General features: G+C 47.6%; 1 protein-coding gene and 2 long non-coding RNA genes across 3 annotated transcripts; 1 reads left to right on the forward strand and 2 right to left on the reverse strand.

The window, feature by feature from the left end:
• Nucleotides 1-4,298: 4,298 nt before the first annotated feature.
• Nucleotides 4,299-6,978, forward strand: LOC123131270 (wall-associated receptor kinase 1). Its single transcript, XM_044550985.1, has 3 exons — nucleotides 4,299-5,438; nucleotides 5,522-5,689; nucleotides 5,769-6,978. Exons 1-3 carry the CDS (start codon nucleotides 4,508-4,510, stop codon nucleotides 6,962-6,964), a joined length of 2,295 nt encoding a protein of 764 aa, XP_044406920.1. The 5' UTR covers nucleotides 4,299-4,507; the 3' UTR covers nucleotides 6,965-6,978.
• A 254-nt stretch (nucleotides 6,979-7,232) lies between these two features.
• LOC123131271 (uncharacterized) lies at nucleotides 7,233-8,444 on the reverse strand. Its single transcript, XR_006464120.1, has 3 exons — nucleotides 8,239-8,444; nucleotides 8,050-8,148; nucleotides 7,233-7,975 (listed from the first exon to the last, which is right to left on the reverse strand). It is a non-coding gene; the product is annotated as an uncharacterized lncRNA (long non-coding RNA).
• Nucleotides 8,445-20,985: 12,541 nt separating this feature from the next.
• On the reverse strand, nucleotides 20,986-21,741 carry LOC123131272 (uncharacterized). Its single transcript, XR_006464121.1, has 2 exons — nucleotides 21,512-21,741; nucleotides 20,986-21,326 (listed from the first exon to the last, which is right to left on the reverse strand). It is a non-coding gene; the product is annotated as an uncharacterized lncRNA (long non-coding RNA).
• Nucleotides 21,742-22,789: the final 1,048 nt, after the last annotated feature.

The following is a 22,789-nucleotide window of genomic DNA, read 5'->3' on the forward strand; positions in this document are numbered from 1 at the left end:
GATGACTTTTTGCTCTTTGACAAGAATCACAAATAGTTTCTAAATTTCGCTCACCAACAACTGGGAGTTTATTTTTACTAAGAATTTGATGAACAATAGCAAACGAGGGATGACCTAAACGACTGTGCCACCTTTCAGCAGAAAGCTTGATGGCACCATAGACTTGTTTGTTGAACTGACAATATTGAGGAAGCAGCGCATAGAGTCCTTGCACACATGTACCCCTATGGAGAACTCTCTTCGTGACTTGATCCTTGATCAAAAAGAAGAATGGGTGAAACTCAAGAAATACATTATTATCAAGAGCAATACGATGGACGGGAAGAAGAGTTTTGGAAGCATTGGGTACATGCAAGATATCTTTCAGAACTAGATTTTTATGTGGAGTTTCGATAATTGATTGACTAATATGACTAATCTTCATACCTGCACCGTTTGCTGCGGTGTAAATTTGATCGTGGCCGCGGTATTTTTCTTGCATCGTCACCTTGTCGAGTTCTCCGGTGATGTGATTAGTTGCACCCGTGTCTAAGTACCAATTGGTATCGACGCCATATGATGCATCAGCTACAGCAGCAACTTTTTTCTTTTGGGATGCGTCATCAGCATAACGCCAATCACAATCTTTGGCGATATGGTTAGTTTTTTTTTGCAAATTTGACAACGACCTTCATACCCCTGAAAGTTGTTGCGCCCTCTGCTGTTGCGTCGAGGAGGGTAGCCGCCGCTGTTGTTTCCCTGGTGATAATGGCCACCGCCACCACCACCACCATAGTGGCTGCTGCCACCATTGTTGCTGTTGTAGCCGCTAGGATTGTAGCCAAAATTGTTGTAGCCGCCGCCGCCGCTGTGGCCGCTACCGCCACTGCCACCTGGACAAGATCCGCCACCACCACCACCCTTTTGCTGACCACGGGAGCCTTTGTTGGGTCCCTGGCGGCCATGAGAAGCAATGTTGGCGGAGGACTTGAAGTTGCCAGCGCCTGTCCCATGGAACATCTCGACGCGCTGGTCAAAATTGGCTACCATGGCGAAGAGGTTCTCGATGGTGACTGGATCAGTACGTGCGTCCAAGGCGGAGATGATGGGCTGATACTCCATGTCAAGCCCCGCGAGGATGAACGACACCAGCTCGTCCTCCCCGATCGGTTTGCCTGCTGCCGCAAGCTCATCAGAGAGAGCACACATGTGCCCGAAGTAGGTTGCCGCCGGCTGGTTGCCCTTCTGGGCGTTGGTGAGGGAGGCCCGTATGTTGTTGACGCGGGAGAGCGATACAGCGGAGAACATGTTGCTCAGGGCCGTCCAAATCGCATGTGATGTTTCCATCGATGCAACCCGAACCAGCACCTCCTTGGAGAGATTGCGAAGGAGATATGCGACGATCTGTTGATCTTGAATTAACCAGGGGGCATAGGCAGGGTTGGTGATCACCTGATCCTTGCCGTCCTTGTCCTTGGTGGTGATGATCTTGGGAGGTTCTGCCGTGGTTTTGTCGATGTAGCCATACAGGCCGGCGCCCATTATCTGGGATCGCGCCTGGGCTCGCCAGAGGACATAGTTCGTCCGGGTGAGCGGCTCGGAGACGTTGCAGTTGAGGCCGGAGGAGACCGGAGCGGCAGAGGTAGACATGGCAGCGAGATGGGTTTTGGGAGATCGATGAGGAGAGGCTAGACGTGGTGGAAGAAACCTGCTCTGTATACCATGAAAGCAATAATGAAGCGTCTCAACCCCCTGATCGGGAGCCCGCGATGTTTATATAGATTGTAAACGTGAAGTACAAGGCAGTCCGTTGTTGTAACCGGACAGAATACAAGAGAGAGAGGAGATCGGGATAAAGGGAGTTGTAATAGGACAGGAGATCTATCCCTAGATATTCAGGCGTGAGGCGCAAGACAGGAACCCTTGACGCCTCCACATTAACATGTTTAACACTATGTTTAGTTACTATCTGCGTTGATCTACCAAGTGTGGTACCACCTTCGATCAGTAACTGTAAGGTTGCAGCATAAGCTGTACATAGTAACATTGTTGAGGAAATTGTTAACTGGTAGCTGCTCGGTTGGCTGACGAGTAGGGGATTAATAGGCTAATCGGCAAGTTAATCGGCCATTTAATCAATTAATCGGACAATTTATCAGTTTATCCGCTATTCGGTGACCCTACGAGTAGGGATTAATCGACAAGTTAACTGGTTAATCGGACGAATTTTTGAACAAGGCATAGTAACGGAATAAAACAGTGAGCATTGTGCTTGATCTAGTTCGGTTCTTGAGAAAGCGTCGGCGTGGTGATCTGTCGATAAGGGAAAGGACGACGATTGGTCATGGCATAAACGATTTCAGAAAACGTCAAACCAGACATAGTTGACCATGAACCCCATGCTGCTTAAGTTGTGCCCGAAGAGGGGAAAGTTTGCACTTGTTAAATTGCAACCTAATTAAACTCTGGCGTGTTTTTGTTAATAAAATGATTGCATGCATCATTCCGATGCAGAGGCGAGGGCTTTCCTCCTTTTCAAAAAATAAAATAAAATAGGACAGTGCACCGCAAGATACACACAACAGACGAAGGTAACCCAGCACCAGTTCACCGGTTTCAAGCAACCATTCGTACGAAATGATTGCATTTCGTACCTGCAACCATTCGTTGAGCCTGTGTGCACACTTGACAGGATCGGAGATTCATTCAGAGTGACAGAAATATCTCTCCTCACTGACGGGCAGGGGCCATGCATGGAGTCCCTGTCGATTCGCGGTCACACGCCGGCGACCTGCACCGAGGAGGACAGCAACCTAGCGGGCCGCGACCGGCCGCTGGGCTGTCAAGCGTGCGCTTACTGCTTAATTAGGCCGCGTGCACTTATAGCTGCTTAATAGTCCCACACGGCTCGTGTGCGCGGCCTAATTAGGCTGCTGTGGGCCTACGTAGAGCCGAGGAAGCAATCACGGGCCAGTTAGCGCAGGCTAATCGGGTTTGCGAGGCAAAAGACCGACGTATAGACGTTGAGGCACACACGCAGCGCAAATGCGAGCCGAGTCTATACGAGCGTCGTCTAGACGTTGAGGCATTACACGCAGCGCAAATGCGAGCCGAGTCTAGCCGCTCCGTATAGACGTATACGGTCGGTCTTTTTGGTCTATTTTTCAGTGGGGCAGAGATATTTCTGCTCGCTGACAGGCAGGAGTTCATGTTCATTATTCCAATCCAGGTCAGTGAGAAGAAACATGAAGCTTATGCATGCAACAAATGTTCTTACCAAAAGGTTAAGTGAGTGTACGAATTAGTTGGATCTGCGTTCTCAGTATGAGCAGCTTAGAGTTGTAAATACTGAAGGAGGAAACATTCTCACAACAAAAAGTTGCGACGTCACAGAGCGAGCGTGGCGTGCCCTGAACTTTCATTAGCCCTGTGAAAGGTGTTGGGGAATCAAAGGATCCAAGGATGCTTAAGTAATATAGTTCAATAACTTTAATGCAGCGTGCCAGCATCGGCTATGCTTTATGATGCCGCTTTAGTTCAATAATTGTAAGGCAGCAACAGTTGTTGTAGTAATGGAAGAAACAGCGTGCACTTTGCTTGATCTGGTCAGGTCAGAAACTTGATGATCTTCGATAAGGGAAAGCATGATGATTGGTCATGGCATAAACGATTTCAGAGAAACATCAAACGAGACTTGAACAGGGTTGACTGCGTTTCAAGTGATGTCATATGCTGATGTCATATGCAGAGCCACACAAAACGAACCCTGTTCAAGATTCTGACAACAAAAAGTTACAACAGAAAATGTTCTCACAAAAAAAAAAAAAATAAACGAACATGCTAGTTTTGTAAGTGAGCCGGTGTTCGTCTCAAGTGATGTCATATGCTGGATTGGATATTAAAAGGAAGCAGCGGTAAACTCAGCTTTAGCTCGTAAATAATAATATAATAATAAATCATTCTTTCTGCACATTTCTCTATATTATTATATACGATTTTCTTTGGATGAAAGATTGTCACAAGAAGAAGTTCCAATAGAAAACATTCTCACAACAAACTAGATGGCGATGCTAGTTTCTGTTTCATATGCTGGATTGGATTAGGTGGCTGTAGTAATCCTAGTCAGCTAAATTGCACAGATAATGAAAGAGCCAATGATCGCCGGCAGTGCAATTAACCAATTCAAGCTCCACTAGCATTAACAGACCAAAATTTCAGAATAATCATCAGAAATTCTTTGTACTGACATGTGGCGGCATGTGTGGCTCTGCCAAGGGCTGCCTGGTTAAACAAGTTCTGCCATTGACTAAAAGCCCTCCTCCGGTAGGTGTGTTTGCTGTCAGCACTCCGATAAAGCATAATGCGAACACCATTAACTAGTGCTGGCCTGCTGGGTAATTGACCTGGTCCTAGCTAGTGAACAGATTCTTCAGCATCCGTGCGCATATATGGACTTCCATGATTCTTCAGTACCTGACACTTTGCACTTCCTCAGCAGCTAGCCCCTGAACAGACCAGAAGAGCAAGGATGGCGATCGCATTGGCCATGCCACTTGTGCTGCTGCTGCTGCTACTGCCAGTGGCTCGAGTCTCGGCTCAGGAGCGGCAGCAACCGCCGCGCCAGGTTGTGCGGCCTGGCTGCCGCGACAAGTGTGGCAACATCACCATCCCTTACCCCTTTGGCATCGGCGCCGGTTGCTTCCGCGATGATGGCCGAGGTGGCTTCCAGCTCGAGTGCAATGACTCCCGCTCAACGCCGCGGCTCACCGTGACAGGCTATGGCATGCGGATCACCGGCCTGTCCGTCGCCACCAGCGAGGCCCGGGCCCACCTGAGGGCAACACGTAGATGCTACGACAGCAGGGGGCGTCTCGTCAGCCAAAGCGGCGCCACGTTCGTGCCACTTGTTGGCAGCCACTACCTCTTCTCCCAGGCCAAGAACCGGCTCGTCACGCTCGGCTGCTCCAGCCTCGGCTACTTCATCGACGTTCTTGGCTACTATGTCAGTGGCTGCATGGCTGTGTGCCGGCCACAGCAGTTCACCTCGCCGGGGTCCTGCACAGGCGTGGCATGCTGCCAGAGCGCGATACCCCCCGCTGTCGACTACTACGAGCCGTTCCTGCTTGACTTCACGAAGGAGCACCGAGACAGAGACATAGCCTTCTACAGCAACAAAACGACCTGCCGGTATGTATTCCTGGTGGAGACCAAGTGGTTAAGTACACGATACACCGGTGACAGCGAGTACCTCAACTGGACCAAAGACTTCGCCGTGCCTGTCATCCTCGACTGGGCGATCCGGAACGTCGGCAACTGCAGCGCCGCCAGGCGCAACACAACTGAGTATGCATGCCAGAGCCCGCTCAGCGATTGTATCGACTCCGGGGATGGCGCTGGGTACCGGTGCAGCTGCTCCAAGGGGTACGAAGGCAACCCCTATCTACAAGACGGATGCAGAGGTATACACCCATGCCCTGTTTTACTGTTCTGCTTCCTGCTCCTTCTGCCACTTCATCTTATGAATTGTTTTGCCAAATGGAAGACATCGACGAGTGTAAACGCAAAGAAGAGCAATCATGCTACGGCATCTGCACAAATACTTTGGGAAGCCACACTTGCCAATGTCCTCCGGGGACTAGTGGAGATGCTACGACAGAGAACGGTTGCCGGCCAAAGGACAATTTCACATTGGCCCTAAAAGTAGTAACAGGTAAGCAGACAATCCTGCAAATGGGTTGCTCTTGCAGTCTTGTTTTCGAAACCTAACTGTAATGCTATGTCGTATTCAGGAGTGAGCGTTGGTGTGTTCTTGCCATTTTTCATGTCCTTCTGGCTCTACTTGGGGCTCCAGAAAAGGAGACTTATCAGAAGAAAGCATAAATTCTTTGAGCTAAATGGAGGCGTATTCCTGCAGCAGCAGATACGTAACTACAGTGACACCAGCAAAGGGGGTGGGGGCTTCAAGATCTTCACCAAGGAAGAGCTCGAGAAAGCGACCAACAACTTCGCAGCCGGCCGTGTTCTTGGCCATGGAGGGCACGGTATTGTCTACAAGGGTGTCCTTGAGGACAAGACAGTGGTGGCGGTGAAGAAGTCAAAGACGACGGAAGAGGTCCCTACCAAGGAATTCGCGAGGGAGATGTTCATCCTCTCCCAGATCAACCACAAGAATGTCGTCAAGCTGCTTGGATGCTGCCTCGAAGTAGAAGTGCCAATGTTGGTCTACGAGTTCGTCTCAAATGGTACGCTCTACCACTACATCCATGGTAGTAGGGGCCTTGACTCTGATACAGGCTTCAACACCTGCCTTCGAATAGCTGTAGAGGCAGCCGAGGCACTGGCATACATGCATTCTTCAGCCTCGCCACCGATTCTCCATGGAGACGTCAAGACGGCAAACATTCTGTTGGATGACAAGCTCACAGCAAAAGTTTCAGATTTCGGAGCATCAAAACTGGCACCAACTGATGAGGCCAAGATGGCAACATTGGTGCAGGGAACTTGCGGTTACCTTGACCCAGAATACCTAATGACATGCCGGCTGACTGATAAGAGTGATGTGTACAGCTTTGGCGTTGTCCTATTGGAGCTTCTGACAAGGAAAAAGGCACTGTACTTCGACGGGCCGGAGGAAGATAGAAGCCTTGTTTTATGCTTCATGATGGCAGTGAAGGTAGGCCAACACCAAGACCTTCTGGACAGCCAAGTGAGGGACGAGATGACAATCAAAGCGCTCGAAGAGATCACACACCTCGTTATGAGATGCTTGAACATGAGTGGAGAGGAGCGGCCAACGATGAAGGAGGTTGCAGAGAGGTTGGAGATGCTGAGGAGATACCACAACCACCCGTGGGCTCAAGCAGATGCCAATCCAGAGGAGGAACAAAGTTTGCTTGCTATGGAACCACATAATGTGAATTACAAGTTCACACAAGATTGTGTCCTTGATTTTGAAGCAAGCAGTACATACAGCTATAGCTTGTAGATCAAAATATTTGTTCCATCTTTTCTGCATATCCTTTCAGATATGAGTTTTTTCAGATGTAATAAGAAACATAGGCACATATGATGGTTGCAGAAAGGTGATCTAAATCTCTCACAGGTTGTATAATTCAGTGAAATTGTATAATTGATCAAAATCAATAATATGCAAATATGCCCATTAGTTAGTTAATGCTTTTCATTTTTTATTAAAAAGATGTTAAAAGCAATAGAATGTAAAGAGAACTCACGATAATTTATTAGGATGGAAAAATTACATAATTTATAAAAGGGATTTGCAACTCATCTTTTTCCATTTATTAACTAGGCAACTACTATGAGAAAAACTACCAACTTGATTTGCAGGCAACATACAAACTAAACTTACAAGGTGGTTTATGTGCAAAAACTGCACGTTGTTACTATTTCTAAAAAGTTGTACCTTTTCAATTGGAGGGATAGCGAGTCACGAACTTTCCTGATGTCAGAGCTTCCTTATACATGAATAAGCTTCCCAATGTATTGCATAGCACTTTGCATCCCATGATAAACCGATTGCCACTGCATCCTTCATCCGCAAATCCCACCAGGAACGGTCAGTCTTCTACACAATGGAGAGCAAATTATGTTTGATATGTCCTAGACTGGCCTATGTTGGCTATGTTAAGAAAAAAGAAGTTCAGAATATAACTTATTCAGAGAAAGATTTTGCTTCCCGGCGGAGTAATTGCAAACTTGGTTTATGCTGATGGTTCAAAACGTCCCTTCATTGCTTTATGTGGAGATAATTAGTCACACATAAATCAGTAACTTACAGTACCGTGACATGAGATCTAGTACTCTGTTTTGTAAAAATAATAGCTAGTTCCCTGGAGATTGTCAACTTACGATGTCGCCAAGAACTTGAGAAAGCTCCGTCAAAAAAAAAAGAACTTGAGAAAGAGACATGTCTCCATATGTAGAGATTATGTACTCAGGCGTAGCTGTATTGCAGTAGTCATGACCGGCAGGTTGCCTGGTTACAAGTAAATTAAAGAACTTAGCCATAAGTTACAACATAATTGTCAATCAACTGATGTGAAAGCTTACATTGATCCATAGTACGAGCTTCTGTTGTAGCCTAGTTCGTCTGTACAGTCTGTTCTGGCCTAGTTCTTCTGTACTCTTCACACCTTCTTGGTGTTTCTTCTAATAGGAAATGATGCACATTTAGACGCGTGTTCATGAAAAAAATATCAGAGGGAGGGAACTTTCAGAGTAAATATTTGTGGGTTTTACCTGGATCCATTACTTGGAATATCTGTACTCATGGCTTAAATTTCACATTCTGGTTCCAACTACTTATTTTCTGCTAACAGGAAAGTTTTTCACCGCATACTGCCTTTCCATCTCTAGTATCTCCATTTCCTGAAGAAGTGATTTATTTTCATCCTGCAATTTCTTCAGCTCCTCCATGGACACAGGCCGCTGTTTGTGAAGATACAGGATATCTGCAAGATACAGATACTACTCGTCATTACCAAACGGCAGAGCAATGTGAATGCATTGTTGTAACCGAGAATTGTTGGCAGGCATGTCGATCATATAGCAGAAACTAGCACACATTCACTCATTAACCGACACTATCCTGAAGTAGTGTCACGGAAACAAATAAGACTAAATTTGAGTAAAAGGAGGGAGGGTATGTTAGTTACTCCGCTGAGCCTCGCTGAAGAGTCCCCAGATGCCACCATTCTGAGAATTGTTGGCATGTCATAGGTCATAGCACAAACTAGCACACTTTTTTTTTTTTTTTTTTTTTGCGAAGGACAAACTAGCACACATTCAGTCATTAATCCACACTATCCCGAGGTAGTGGCATGGGAACAACTAACACTAAATTTGAGTGAAACAAGGGATAGGTCAGTTAGTATTACTCCGCTGAGCCTCGCTGAAGAGCTCCCAAATGCCACCCTTCTGCTGCTCATCAGCCAAGTATGATGTCCCCTGAAATAGCAGCCGCACGAAAATTCAGAACCCCCATGTCAGGTTGAATGAACCACTGAACCAGGACGGCGGTCGAATATACTTCATAGATTTGGCATTGTGAAACTTCTAATCCACACCTGGTCGATGCTTGCCTCGACGTCGAGCCTGGAATTCCCCAAACCCGGCGGCTTAATACAGACTCGGAAAATCAATTCACCCCGAGCACCGGAAATAGAACCGGAACAGAGTTGAGAGGAGCTCAAGGGCACTTGCGGAGCTCCCGCCGCGGGTTTTGGAGGCGGAGTGGACGAGGCGGCGGCGGTGCTGGGACTGGCACCGGCACTGGCCGCAGCTGCGAGGAGGGGAGGGTCTGCATGGCGGCCCGTAAGCGTCGAACCCTCCGACGATCCGCCGGGCCCGGGCGAGACTGGACGGCGGCGTTTGGGAGCGGGGGAGAACCTCCGGTGAGGAGGATTTTTTTTTTCGAGGGGTCGCCGGAGAGGAGGGGGAGAAGGGGCGGTGTCACTGACTGGCAACGGGCCGCGTTAAGCTCGGGCCTCCCGGTCCACTGAAGGCCGAGACGAGAATATGGCCCAGCGAGAGGGGTACTTTCATCTTTTCTGCTGAAACATTTCTCAAAAAAAAAAGGAGAATGGCAGGACAGGCTAGGTTTGGATTGGAGATGGAGAATGGCAGCTCGCGAGGATCAGGTGAGAAGAGAACCAAGATCCAAAACACACCCACTCCAGGCGATCTCGGCAGCACTGCACGGGTGAACACCGCTGGCGCTGGGCATTCTTCCGGCGGACAAGAGCAAATCCAAGGCCTGGGACGACGACAAGCTCTCCAACGAGATGGACTCTCTTCTCGAGCGGCTGAACGACGGCCCCCCTGAAGACGACGAGGAGTCTCAGCTGGCCTTCTGCGAGGACGAGCAGCTCAAGGCGTTGAACCAACGCCTCGCGCTGTGCCGCATCAGAGCCCACGAGGTACGTGTAACCTGTTGTTACTACAACATCACACACACATGTGGCAAGATATCATACTCCAAACTTTTCTGCGTGTTTTTAGACTCTGCTTCTGGAATGTTTGATTGATACAGGACAAATGCATGCCGGGGAATGGACGGTGCGAGCCTCTTAGCGGTGTTCCCGCCCTCTAATCTCGAGGACAATTGGTACTATAAGCGTTACGAGCTCGGTCTTCAGTGGCGCTTCGATCATGTGTACTGCCAGTATGTTCACTTGCAGGACTACCAGCGGCTCATCCTTCCAGATAATGTATATGGGTAACACTTGGCTCCATGCAACTATTTCAGTGGTTTCATTGACTGTATTTCCTTAGTAAAGGTGCTTTCCGTCTTGACTGTTGTGTGTTGTTACTGTTACATTAACACGTCCAATAGTGCTGAAGCTGAATGTTGTAGAGTTTAGAATGTGGCTCTTCACAAGGACTGTCGATCCTTGTGCGCCTCTAGACCGGTCAAAAGAGTGTGGTGGCGGATCTTTTCTTAATACTTGTGCACAAATCTAAAACAACTTATGCTTAAAATTGTAGGGAATACAACAATTCAGCGTCATATCTTACAGTGGATCTCTTGGCATACAGGAGATGCAGAATTCTATTGAGCGTGGTTGCCCCCTCTTGACGCCTCACTATGAGTTTTTGCGCTCTTTTTTAGTCTGCACCATTGCCCCTACTGTTTCTGAAATGTCTGCACCACTGTCCCTACTTTGTTTACGAACCATGTAAATTGATAATAGTCCTTGCAGAGTACCGCATAACACATCGTTCTAAACTATAAACCTTCACGAGGTTTAGAAATGGATTTAATTGTTGCTAAAGGTGAGATATGCAAGACTTGTAGGAGATCAGATGATGCCTTAGGCTGGGACTGTAGACTTTTGCATAGATAGTGTAGCTCTGCTGCTTGTAGGGTTATATGTTACTTAACCTCCTCCCCGCAAAAAAAATAAAATAAAAAAAATTGTTACTTAACCTCCAGGTGTGGTGTAGATTGGTGCCTTGCTTACATGGGCTCTTTGCATTGACTTCTTTTTGTCCATGTGCCCCTCCTTGAACCGATCAAACGATTGGTTAGTGCAGTGGGAACTCCAGAAATGAACAACACTTCTTGTTAGTCATAGGGTAACATTGGTTGCAGGAATGCTGTTCATGGCACATATATATAACTAGCAATGAGTGTTTTTTCTTCTTCTGAAAAGGGGTCAGGCTCCGGCCTCTGCATCAGAATGATGCATGCGGCCATATTATTAAAAAAAGCAACATGTTCAACAAAAGTCTTCAGGTCTCAAAAATAAAGAAGCTCACAAAGAGCAAAAGCAACATGACAGGATAGCCACAACCGGCCGGCAAAAATATAAGATAGGACACCAAACACATATCCTATTACATGACCGCCATCCAAACCGGTTGAAAATATCCCAAGCTACTATCTCCCATCGGATAGATCCAGTAACCAAACGATCCCTGGTCTCCGTCGGAGTGAATAGCGACCACATACGGATGAGTGTAGTGGCCCGGAAGATAACCTGCAAGAAATGAATTTTTGTTGTTCTGTTAAAAACCAAATCGTTTCTGCAGTTCCATATTGTTCATAATAAAGCACATACTCCTACACGGATATGTCTCGCAGTTATGGAATCTAACCCATCTAACCACGTCCAGAATAACGTGTTGATGGTATTCGGAGGAGTAATATTAAAAGCTATGTGCATTGTTCGCCACACAATTTTTGCCAAGGGACATTCGAGAAAGAGGTGTTTGATGGATTCTTCCGAATCACAGAAGCTACATCGTGTAGAACCTGTCCAATTGCGTTTTGCCAAATTGTCCTTAGTTAGAATGACTTGTTTATGAACAAAACACATAAACACCTTAATTTTTAAAGGCACTTTGACTTTCCACACATGTTTCGAAGGCGGAATGACGCTAGAGTTGATAACATCCAAATATATGGATTTAACCGAAAACTCATCATTCTTCATTAGTTTCCAGCTCAATTGATCGGGTTGTTGAGAAAGGTGGACCTCCATGGCTCCATCAATCTTCCCACAAGGTGGATCCATGCTTCCCAACGATTTCCCGCTAGAGTCCTCCTGAATTGGATATTTAGAGGATTTGACTGTAATACAGTTGCAACGTAAGCTTCTCTTCGTTGCACAATATTATAGAGAGAAGGATATTGGAGTGCCAGGGCGTCTCCCCTAGCCATATGTCCTTCCAAAACCTCGTGGTAGTACCATTTCCAACTATAGATTTTGTCCTGATGAAAAAGGCCGATTTCACTTTCATCAGTCCTTTCCAAAAAGGTGAATCAGTCGGCCTCACCGTCACCTGGGCTAGTGTTTTGGAATAAAGGTACTTGTTCCACAGGATTTGGGCCCACGTGGCATCCGTCTCTACAGATAGTTTATACAACCACTTGCTGAGTAATCATCTGTTCACCTCTAGGTTTTCAATGCCGAGACCCCCTTGGTCTTTCGGTCTATAAATGATATCCCATTTAGCAAGTCTGTATTTTTGTTTTAATTCATCACTCTGCCAGAAGAAGCGCGATCGATAGAAGTCTAGCCTTTTCCGGACTCCAACTGGGACCTCAAAAAAGGACAAGAGAAACATGGGCATACTCGTAAGAACCGAATTAATAAGAATTAATCGGTCTCCGTATGACATAAGCTTGCCCTTCCAGCAGCTTAGTTTCTTTTCAAATCGATCCTCAATGCACTTCCATTCTTTGTTTGACAGCTTGCGATGGTGAATTGGTATACCCAAATACGTGGATGGTAAAGACCCCAATTCGCAGCCGAACAATTGTTTATAAGCTTCTTGTTCATCTTTAGCTCTTCCAAAGCAGAACAATTCGCTTTTATGGAAGTTAATCTTTAACCCCGACAATTGTTTGAACAGACATAACACAAGCTTCATGTTTCCTGCTTTTGCTAAATCATGCTCCATGAAGATGATAGTATCATCAGCGTACTGAAGGATCGACACTCCGCCATCCACTAAGTGCGGAACGAGGCCCCCTACTTGGCCGTCATCCTTAGCCCTTCCTATTAGGATTGTCAACATGTCGACCACTATGTTAAAAAGAATCGGTGACATCCACTGGTAGAAAAAGAGGCTTCCGTCCAGCCCCATTAGTCGCGAAACTGTAGGAACCGCGACTAATGAAGCCTTTAGTCGCGGTTCGGCAGACGAACCGGGACCAAAGGCCTGGGCCCAGGGCGCTCGGTGGCCAGCTGGTGCACGTGAGGGGCTTTAGTCGCGGTTGGCCAGGCCAACCGCGACTAAAGGTGCGCAAAGGCCTTTAGTCGCGGTTGGCCAGGCCAACCGCGACTAAAGCTCCTCCCCTATATATACCAGTTCAGCACGCTCACTTAGCCATTTGGTGCCACTTCTCTTCACAAGCTTCACAAGGGGGTGTAGGTTTGCTTTTGGTTCCTCTTATGCACACAAGGTGTTTGATGAAATGCCCTAAGAGGGTGAAACAAACATGATATGAAGTGTTGGAGCCACACTTGAGGTTCCTCATTTATTTTTTCCTCCTCGATCGCGGTTAGCAACTTGAACCTTTCATGCATGTGTGTCATTGATAAAATATGCATGTGTGCAGTTCATTGTTTAATTTATATTGTTTGTAGCTAGTTAGTTTAACAAATGCATGATGGTTAATTATATATTTTATATTATAATAATGCAGATGAATCGGCAATGGATGTACGGTAACCGACTCTCCGGCGAGTTCACTACGGGTTTGAAAGATTTCCTCGTAGTGGCTAATGCGAACAAGCAGGGGGGTTTTGTTATCTGTCCATGTGTTATCTGTAAGAATCAGAAGGGTTACTCTTCCTCAAGAGATGTTCACATGCATCTGCTTCGGCACGGTTTCATGCCAAGCTATAATTGTTGGACCAAGCATGGAGAAAGAGGGGTTATAATGGAAGAAGATGAAGAAGGGGATGATTTCATCGATGAAAGCTATCTTGCTCATTTCGGTGATACTTTCATGGAGGATGCTGAAGGTGAAGGGGAAGGTGAAGAAGAGGCACGTGATGATCCCGTTGATGATCTTGGTCGGACCATTGCTGATGCACGGAGACGCTGCGAAACTGAAAAGGAGAGGGAGAATTTGGATCGCATGTTAGAGGATCACAGAAAGGCGCTGTACCCCGGATGCGATGATGGTATGAAAAAGCTGGGCTGCACACTGGATTTGCTGAAATGGAAGGCAGAGGCAGGTGTAGCTGACTCGGCATTTGAAAACTTGCTGAAAATGTTGAAGAATATGTTTCCAAAGGATAACGAGTTGCCCGCCAGTACGTACGAAGCAAAGAAGGTTGTCTGCCCTCTAGGTTTAGAGGTTCTGAAGATACATGCATGCATCAACGACTGCATCCTCTACCGCGGTGAATACGAGAATTTGAATGAATGCCCGGTATGCACTGCATTGCGTTATAAGATCAGAGGCGATGACCCTGGTGACGATGTTGAGGGCCAGAAACCCAGGAAGAGGGTTCCCGCCAAGGTGATGTGGTATGCTCCTATAATACCACGGTTGAAACGTCTGTTCAGGAACAAAGAGCATGCCAAGTTGTTGCGATGGCACAAAGAGGACCGTAAGTCGGACGGGGAGTTGAGACACACCGCAGATGGAACGCAATGGAGAAAGATCGACAGATGGTTCAAAGATTTTGCAGCATGGGAAACGGAAAGATAAGAAAACGATCAGTACATCATGCGATGATCCAAAGCGCCACATTGTTCTTTCAGGGAAAAGAAACATCGTGGGAGTGGAGGACAAGACAGACATGTCAGAAGATTATAATATGTTTGGTGAAATTCCGCCCTTCAAAGTGAACATTGACCCAAGCATTAAGTTAAATGATGAGGATGCTCCATGGATACGGCACAATCGTAAGCAAGCAGGGACACAAGGGAAGAATTGATGTGTAATAATTTATTGTACCAAACTTTGTATTTGGTCGATGAACTGAATGATGTATCAAACCTTTTGTCAAACCTTCAAGGGGTTTTAAAATGAATTAGTTTTATTTTTCTGATTTTTTTGATATATAATTGTTTTTTTAAGATTTTAAAATGAATTAGTTTTATTTTTCTGATTTTAAAAGGAAAAAGGAAGAAGAAGAAAGAAGGAAAAAGGAAGAAAAAAACAGAAGAAAAAAACAGAAGAAAAAGGAAAAACAGAAGAAAAAACAAACAGAAGAAAACATAAGAAAAAAACAGAAGAAAAAACAGAAGAAAAAAGGAAAAAGGAAAAAAGGAAGAAAAAAAGAAAATATGCCACCTACTGGGCCACCACGGCCTGAATACGACTAGAAACCCATTAAAGGGCCAGGATTCAGGCCCGCAGAAGGCCGAGTAGGCCCACAGGCACATAGTGACAGAATAGGCCCGTAAGCCTGCATTTGAGAGGAGCTCGAAGTGGTGAGCGCAGCCGCGCTTATAAACCACTGTCGAAGCCTCTCGGCTAGCGAGGTGGGACTAAACATCCCACCGCACCGCGCCAGTTCTAGCACAGACCTTTAGTCCCGGTTGGGGAGGCGGACCGCGACTAAAGGGTACCCTTTAGTCATGGTTGTTGTCCCCAACTGCGACTAAAGGGTCTTTCTGCGCGGGAACGGAAGCGGCGCCAAAACCCTTTAGTCCCGGTTGGGGAGGCGGACCGCGACTAAAGGGTACCTTTAGTCGCGGTCCGCCTCTCCAACCGCGACTAAAGGTGCGTCTATAAATACTGCACTTAGCAGTTTTGCCACTTCCCATTCTCCTCTCTCTCGACGCCGAAGCGCTGCCCCGACGCCGACGCCGAAGCCCTGCCCCGACGCCGACGCCGACGCCGAAGCCCTGCGCGCCGCCGCCCCCGTCCCCAGTGAGCGCCGCCTCCGCCCGTGCCCTGCCCTTGCCCGCCGCCCGTGCCTTGCGCCCTTGCCCGCCGCCCGCCGCCCGCCGCCCGCCGCCCGCCGCCCGCCGCCCTGCCGCCCGCCGCCCGCTGGCCCTGCCTGCCGTCCTCCGCGCGCCGGCAGAAGAAGAAGAAGGAAGAAGAAAAAGGAAGAAGAAGAAGAAAGAAAAAGGAAAAAGGAAGAAGAAGAAAGAAGGAAGAAGAAAACAAAAGAAAAACAGAAGAAAAACAAGAAAAAGGAAGAAAAAAGGAAAAAGGAAGAAAAAAAGAAAAAGGAAGAAAAAACAGAAGAAAAAAAGAAAGAAGAAAAAAAAGGAAGAAGAAAAAAAGAAAGAAGAAAGAATATGTTTTGGAATTCATTAATATTTTTTTGTTTTGATGAATTTTTTTGTGTCTAATAAAATCAATTTTTTGAAATACACGAATAATTTTTAAATTCACGAATATGTCATGAATCAGTGAAAAAATTAAATACGTGAACTATTCTGAAATCCCTAAACATTTTTTGAATACACAATATGTTGTCATGGGCCATCCCGACCCCACATATATTCGTCTCCATCCGCATCCCTGGCCAAACCCTAGCCACTCTACTCCAAGCTCTGTTCGGACAATTTGTTTATACGGAGAGGGGCGGCGAGGGGGGCGGCGATGCGCGCGGTGTTTTTTTAGGGATCGAGAGGGGACGGCGAGGGTTATAAATGTGTTGTCCTCGCCTCCCCTCTCCGTGACGCCGTCGTCTGCCGCCTCCCCCCAGGTGGTGGTGGTGGTGGCGGTTCACCTACACCTCCGTCACGTCAGCCGACGCCGCCCCCCAGTCCACAACGTCCGGCGGGTGATCAGCCGCCGCCCCCCAGTCCTCGTCCGGCGGGTGATCAGACGCCGCCCCCCAATCCACCTCCGGCAAAGAAGCAGAAGCAGTCCTGGATTATTAACCCGGACCCTTATGTACCTAAGACCACAAAGGTACCGGAGCCATCACTGAAGCCTCTCCCCACAAGGCCTTGGGAACGTAGTGCCGAGGAAGTCGACGCGGCCGCGGCTGCTGATTTGGAGAAATGGAAGGCGGACTGCAAGAAGAAAAGAGAGCCCGAGCCCAAGCCAGTATTTTCTGATGAGCAAAAGAAGTGGGCTAAGTCATTTTTGAGCACACCGTCCCAAGCCGCGAAGAATCTGCCTAACGACTATGCACGTGAACTTCGCAGGCAGGCACTCATGTTCAAGGAGAACAAAGAGCGGGAGAAGGCCGAAAGTAAAAAAAGCGGGAAACAAGTTGCCCAGCTCGGGGAACAAAGTAAACAATCGATTGCCCCGCTTATAGTGGAAGCCTTCTGTCCGGATGCCCCCGAGATCATACAAGCTGCGGCAGCACAGGGATTGACTGTAACGAGTGCCAGAGAACAAGCGGCCAACTTAGGTATTACTCTTCGTGAACTGTTAGGCCTTGATGAGGCGCCAGTGAAGGAGGTAGTAATTACATATGTCAAGAATGGGCCTCTCGTCGAGCCTGCGCAGGAAAAGGATCTACCTCCACAAATGAAAGGTCTGCTGAAATGGTACAAGGGTTACATAAAAAATAAAAACGCCAAAGAATATATTTATGCGGAAGTTAGACATGAGCATCACTTCAAACATTACTATGTACAAATTGAACTGAGTGAATTGTTCCAGCTTTTCAATCTGCGCGAGCTCGATAAATCTATCATCAGTTGCTACGTTCTGTAAGTGATTTATTAATTTCTACCCCATCTCGTTCATATTGCCTGCACTATATATATGTCCTAACTATATTGTTGTGTCCGCTATTATACATGCAGAATGAAGATTAAGGAATGCAGAGTAAGGAACATCCATGATGTTGGGTTCATTGACCCACACATCGTTAATGGACATGTGTTGGAGCGTTACCCCGCCGACGTGGAGGCAGACCTGTGGCAGTTTCTTACAAAGCAGGAACTCAAAAGTGATATTCTATTTCCTTACCATTTTGAGTGAGTGTTTCTGTCTTGAGCACATTCTCTTTTGTTTACTCCATGCATGGTATGTGGCCGGCTAATCGATGAGTTATGCATGACGTACTGTGCATGTATCGTGTCCGCAGGTTCCACTGGATTCTGCTAGTAATTAAAGTTAACACCTCAGAATGTCTCGTCCACGACTCTGTGAATATGGATCCAAAGCTTTGGGGCGGCATGAGAAGAATGCTGCAGAAGTAATTATTTTCATTCATTTGCGCTCTATATCGATCGGCCTATTTCGTTCATTTCCTAATATCAAGTAACTAATTAATAACTCTCTTGTTCATTTAATTTTCTTTGCCTCGTAGGGTTTGGAGACGGTTCGTAGATACAAAGGTCGGTGAATTCAAAAAAGAGCTAGAATTCAAAATGTTAAAGGCTAAGAATGCTGGGGATATTCAGCCACCGGAGACCAATCTATGTGGATACTATGTCTGTGAGATGATCCGGAGATACACCTCTGAGCGGGTTCCGAGTGATACCAATGCTCAGAGGAATAACCTCCGGTGGATGCTTAGTCCAGAAGCTCGCTTCCGACCACTTCAAGAGGAACTAGCTGGATGGTTCAGCAGGGAAGTCCTCCATCCTAAAGGAGAACACTATTACGAGGACGTAGAACTTTATATGCATTAAATCATGTATGGAAACTTGTTCAAAATTGTATATGGTCATCCGATGATATTGAATATATATTGTATATTCCTCTTGAATTCTTTTTGGTTCTAATTTCAAATTTATTTGAAATTGTACATTCATATGCATGTATGTAGTACCGTAGAATATATGAAACTCCTTCAAAATTAAAATAAAGCACAAAAGAAATAAAACAATACAAATTAAACAGAAAACAGGTTTAGGGGGGGGGGGGGGCTAAAACCCTAAACCTGCGGCGGCCTTTAGTCGCGGTTGGCCAGAAGAACCGCGACTAAAGGTCCTCCGCCCCGACGGCCACCTGGCGCCCACGTGGACGGGCCTTTAGTCGCGGTTCTTAAGCAACCGCGACTAAAGGGGGGGGCCTTTAGTCGCGCCCGTTCGGTCGCGGTTGCGCAACCGCGACTAATGGCAGTTGCGAACCGCGACCAAAGGCCCTTTTTCCACCAGTGATCGGGTCACCTTGCCCCAGGCCCACTAGCAATGAGTGTGCTACTGGTAATGTTTTCATTGTGCAGGGTGAGTATGAAGACTGGGAATATCACTACAGAACTTGTAGTACGCTTGAGGGCGACCAAGAATTCGTCCAGTTCTGGGAAAAGCTGTCAAGTAAAACCGAGGTGTGCACGATGTGATCGATCGTAAACTTCTGCTCATTACACCTCATCATCTTCTGACTTGCCTTTCTGTCGCACGCAGTTGATTGAATTGCACCTGACAGGCAGGTCCCGTGAGGAGAATCATGATGTCGACCACTATGTTAAAAAGAATCGTAAACTTCTGCTCATTCTCCAAAAGTCTCTTGTGGTTAATAGGTTAATTGTATGTATTTGATGCTGTAGTCTCGTGCACCGCATCCTAAAGCCTGTTTTAATCTTTAGGAGCCAGACAGTTGGAAACTGTTGTTTTATCATGCACTGAAGATCGCAGAAGGACATCCCCATGTTTATAAGACTTCAATTCTCTCAGGCTTCACTGTAATGCCCTTCCAGCACTTGTTAATTTAGTTGGCACTGCAAATTATGATGTCGTTTGATATTCTTTTATATTTTGTATGCAGGACTTTACGGATAGTGTGTGGATTGATTATACTTGGGGTAAAAACAATATTGATTTTCTCTTTGACATGTGGCAGCTGGTTACTGCGCACAAGGTTTGATTCTTACTTGAATACGCTAAACTAGGGAGGGGAGTTTGTTTCCTCCCCTATGTCTGGTCCAACTTTACATGCTTAATGACAATTGGTTTTCTTCAAAATCACTCAGCTGGATTTTAAGGATGCCTTGAGGCAGGTCTTCGACAAAGGCAATACCATGTTTATTTTTTCATGCAGAGATGAGTTTGAACCGAATCTACGTTCCAAGGAAGAGCATGCAGGTTGGCTTTCTTCTCACATTTGTTACTTCATATCTCTAGCTAGCATTTTGGTTCTGCTCTTCGCTCAACTATTTTATAATATGCGCCTAATTCTTTAGTATGTTGGCTGTCCAGTATAAGCCCCACTTGGATCGCATTGTTGAGAAGGTAACCTTCTTTTTCTCAGATCAAGGTCTAATTGAATGTTTCTTCGCACGAAAGCAATCTGCATTTGCTTGTAGGCTCAAGAAGGACATGATGTTAATGAGTTGATCAAGGACACCGTTAAAAAAAATTGTCAGTTCTGGCTTCTTTTTCCTTGCCAAGATGTTTGATGTGCCTCAGTTCTGGCTTCTTTTTCCTTGCCAAGATGTTTGATGTGCCTCAGTTCTCTCTGGCTTTTAATATGCACGTCTGTCGAAATCCGCTTTAATTTGCTGGTGATGTGGAAGCTAAATTCACTATATTTTCAGGTTAGGAAACCCAAGACATATTATGATTATGCGAAGAAGAAGCTGGGCATTGCTAAAGAAATCGGTTTGATCCCCCCTCAAGCGCCAACCCCGGCCGGCCAACCCTCTTCGATCCCCTGAAACAAAAATGCTCTTCGTCGCCCCTCGAGTTCACTGTCGTTTTTGAACCGGGCTGGTGGCGCTTTGCGCAGGGCATCCGTGGATGGTGAGCCATGGGGGTGATGTGGTGGCTGGCTGAAATCGATTGACCAACATGCTGCAACCGCTCCATCCATTTGTTGATAGATCTCAACAGACGACGACTTAATTTTCGCCTTGTTGATTTCTTGCAAACTAGCGACGGGCAGAAGCAGTGGTGGTGCCGGAGTTGAGTCAGTAGAACTAGTGCTAGGCTGAGAGGCCTGTCGTGGAGCTGTATTTCTAAATCTAGTAATGGGAGGAGATGGGATGTAGATATCGGCCTTCCTTTTTGGGATATACTCGCGATCTTCTCAAGGAGAAGTGGTTCTCGTGGTTTCGTTTGGGAGGTCATCGTAGTGACCATGTACAATTTTCAGAACAGCAGTGTAAGATCGAACACAATTGAGATAAATTCATATTCTGTTTTGGTAAGATGTAAACGAAATTTGGGATAAACTTATGTTTTCCATTGAATCAAGGGGCCTTGGTATAGCACTTTAAACCCAGACTTTCTCAACAGTACATTATTAGTAGTTCGGTGTACTCTGCTTTTATACCCCTGATGATGATGACAGAAACAGAGTCACCCTGCAACAAACAGGGCAACTTCACACAAATTTATTCTTATTATCAGTGCTTGGCCACTTGATTGTTGGTCTCATGCTCGGCTGCACTTGACGGTCTACTGACCGGAAGGCGGGACAGGAAGCGGGTTGTTGTGCGCCGGCAGGCTGTTGACCATGAAGGCCTTGTCTTCTTCCACGGCTGAACGCCCTCCTGGCATGACCCCAACCCAAACAAACGAGAGTCAGAACCAGGGACAGGTTACAAGTCATGACATGACAGGAGAATGGAATGGTTTACAAATGGCAAGCAAACGGAGAAGTAAAGTATCGATAACACGATGTTGTGTGCAGAGTACATACTAAAATCATGAGAGATTGGTTGCAGCTATGGATTACCAATGGTGGAGGAGTGGCCATGGGGAGGGGCGTAAGTCGGTGGCTGCAGTCCGGCAGCAGATCCTCCTCCCCTAATGCTGCCGCCGCCGATGTACGCCTGGGCATGGCCGCCGACCATGAGCTGGGTGCAGACGAGCGCCAGAAGGACCAGAGCTGGGAATGCCTTGGACGTAGCCATCTCTCTTGGTCTCTGTTCTTTGCTTGGCTGCTCCGCTCTTCTCTGTGTCTGTCTGTGGTGTTGTGTTCTACGCAGACACAACTCGAGGTGTATAAATAGCAAGGAGGTTATCCTGGAGGGGCCTTGAATGTGTAGCACATGAAAGGAGGAATCAGTATCTTGTAGCTCTGCAGACAAGGCACACCACCTAAGGGAATCTCCAGCCGCGCCCCCAAAACGGCCCCCAGAAGCCTTTTTTTATTACCGGCGAGTAAAAATCCTCCCAGCCGCAATCCCAGAGTCTTGTTTTTCGCCGGATCAGACGAAAAACATGGCCGGCGCTCGCGAGGGAAACTCAGCAAACCGGGATGCAGCTGGGGGCGCCGGCGCTATATTTTAGCCGCGAAAGGTCCACTACGAGCCTCTAATCTCTCTCTCTCTTTCCTTTTTCTGGCTAGGCCCACCACGTGAGGCATGCAAAAAAAAGACAACGCGGAGAAGCCGCAAGCGGCCGGCCCCGGCGCCCATCGCTGGCCCCGCGCCGCGCCTCCCCGGAGCAGCTTCACGCCGCCGGCCCCGCGCCGCGCCTCCCCGGAGAAGCTTCACGCCGCCGGCCCGGTCGCCAGTAGCCAGCCCCCGCAGGCCTCCGTGCGCTACCGAGCCCGTCACCGGAGCAGCTCTCTCCTCCACGGGCGGCCCCGGCACCGGGCACGCCGACCACGGCCGGCCCCGAGCGGCCCCGGCCCAGAGCCACGCACCGGCGGGCGCAACCCTGAGCCTCACACGGGCACGGCACGGCTGGCGGCGGCCAGCGGGGAGCCGGGGCGGGCGGGATGGGCGGACGGGGGCGGCGCGGCCTGGGCGGCGTGGCCATGAGGGGGCACGCCAAGTAGTTGTTGCAGGGCGCGTGCGTCGCGCTGGAGCGCATCCACCATGCACCATACCACCGTCCAGTAGTTGGAGCACGGAGGCAAAGAAGACGCGGAGATGGTGGCGGGGCCATCCACGCGGCCCCGTAGTGCGCCGGCGAGCAGCACCAGCGTCCCCTCTCGAAGGAGCTTGGCGATTCAAGCGCGGGGCGCGCGGCCACGACGCGGCGTAGGCCGAGCCCCGCGCCGCGG

This window comes from Triticum aestivum, chromosome 6A, assembly GCF_018294505.1.
Source record: "Triticum aestivum cultivar Chinese Spring chromosome 6A, IWGSC CS RefSeq v2.1, whole genome shotgun sequence".
Lineage (NCBI taxonomy): Eukaryota > Viridiplantae > Streptophyta > Magnoliopsida > Poales > Poaceae > Triticum > Triticum aestivum.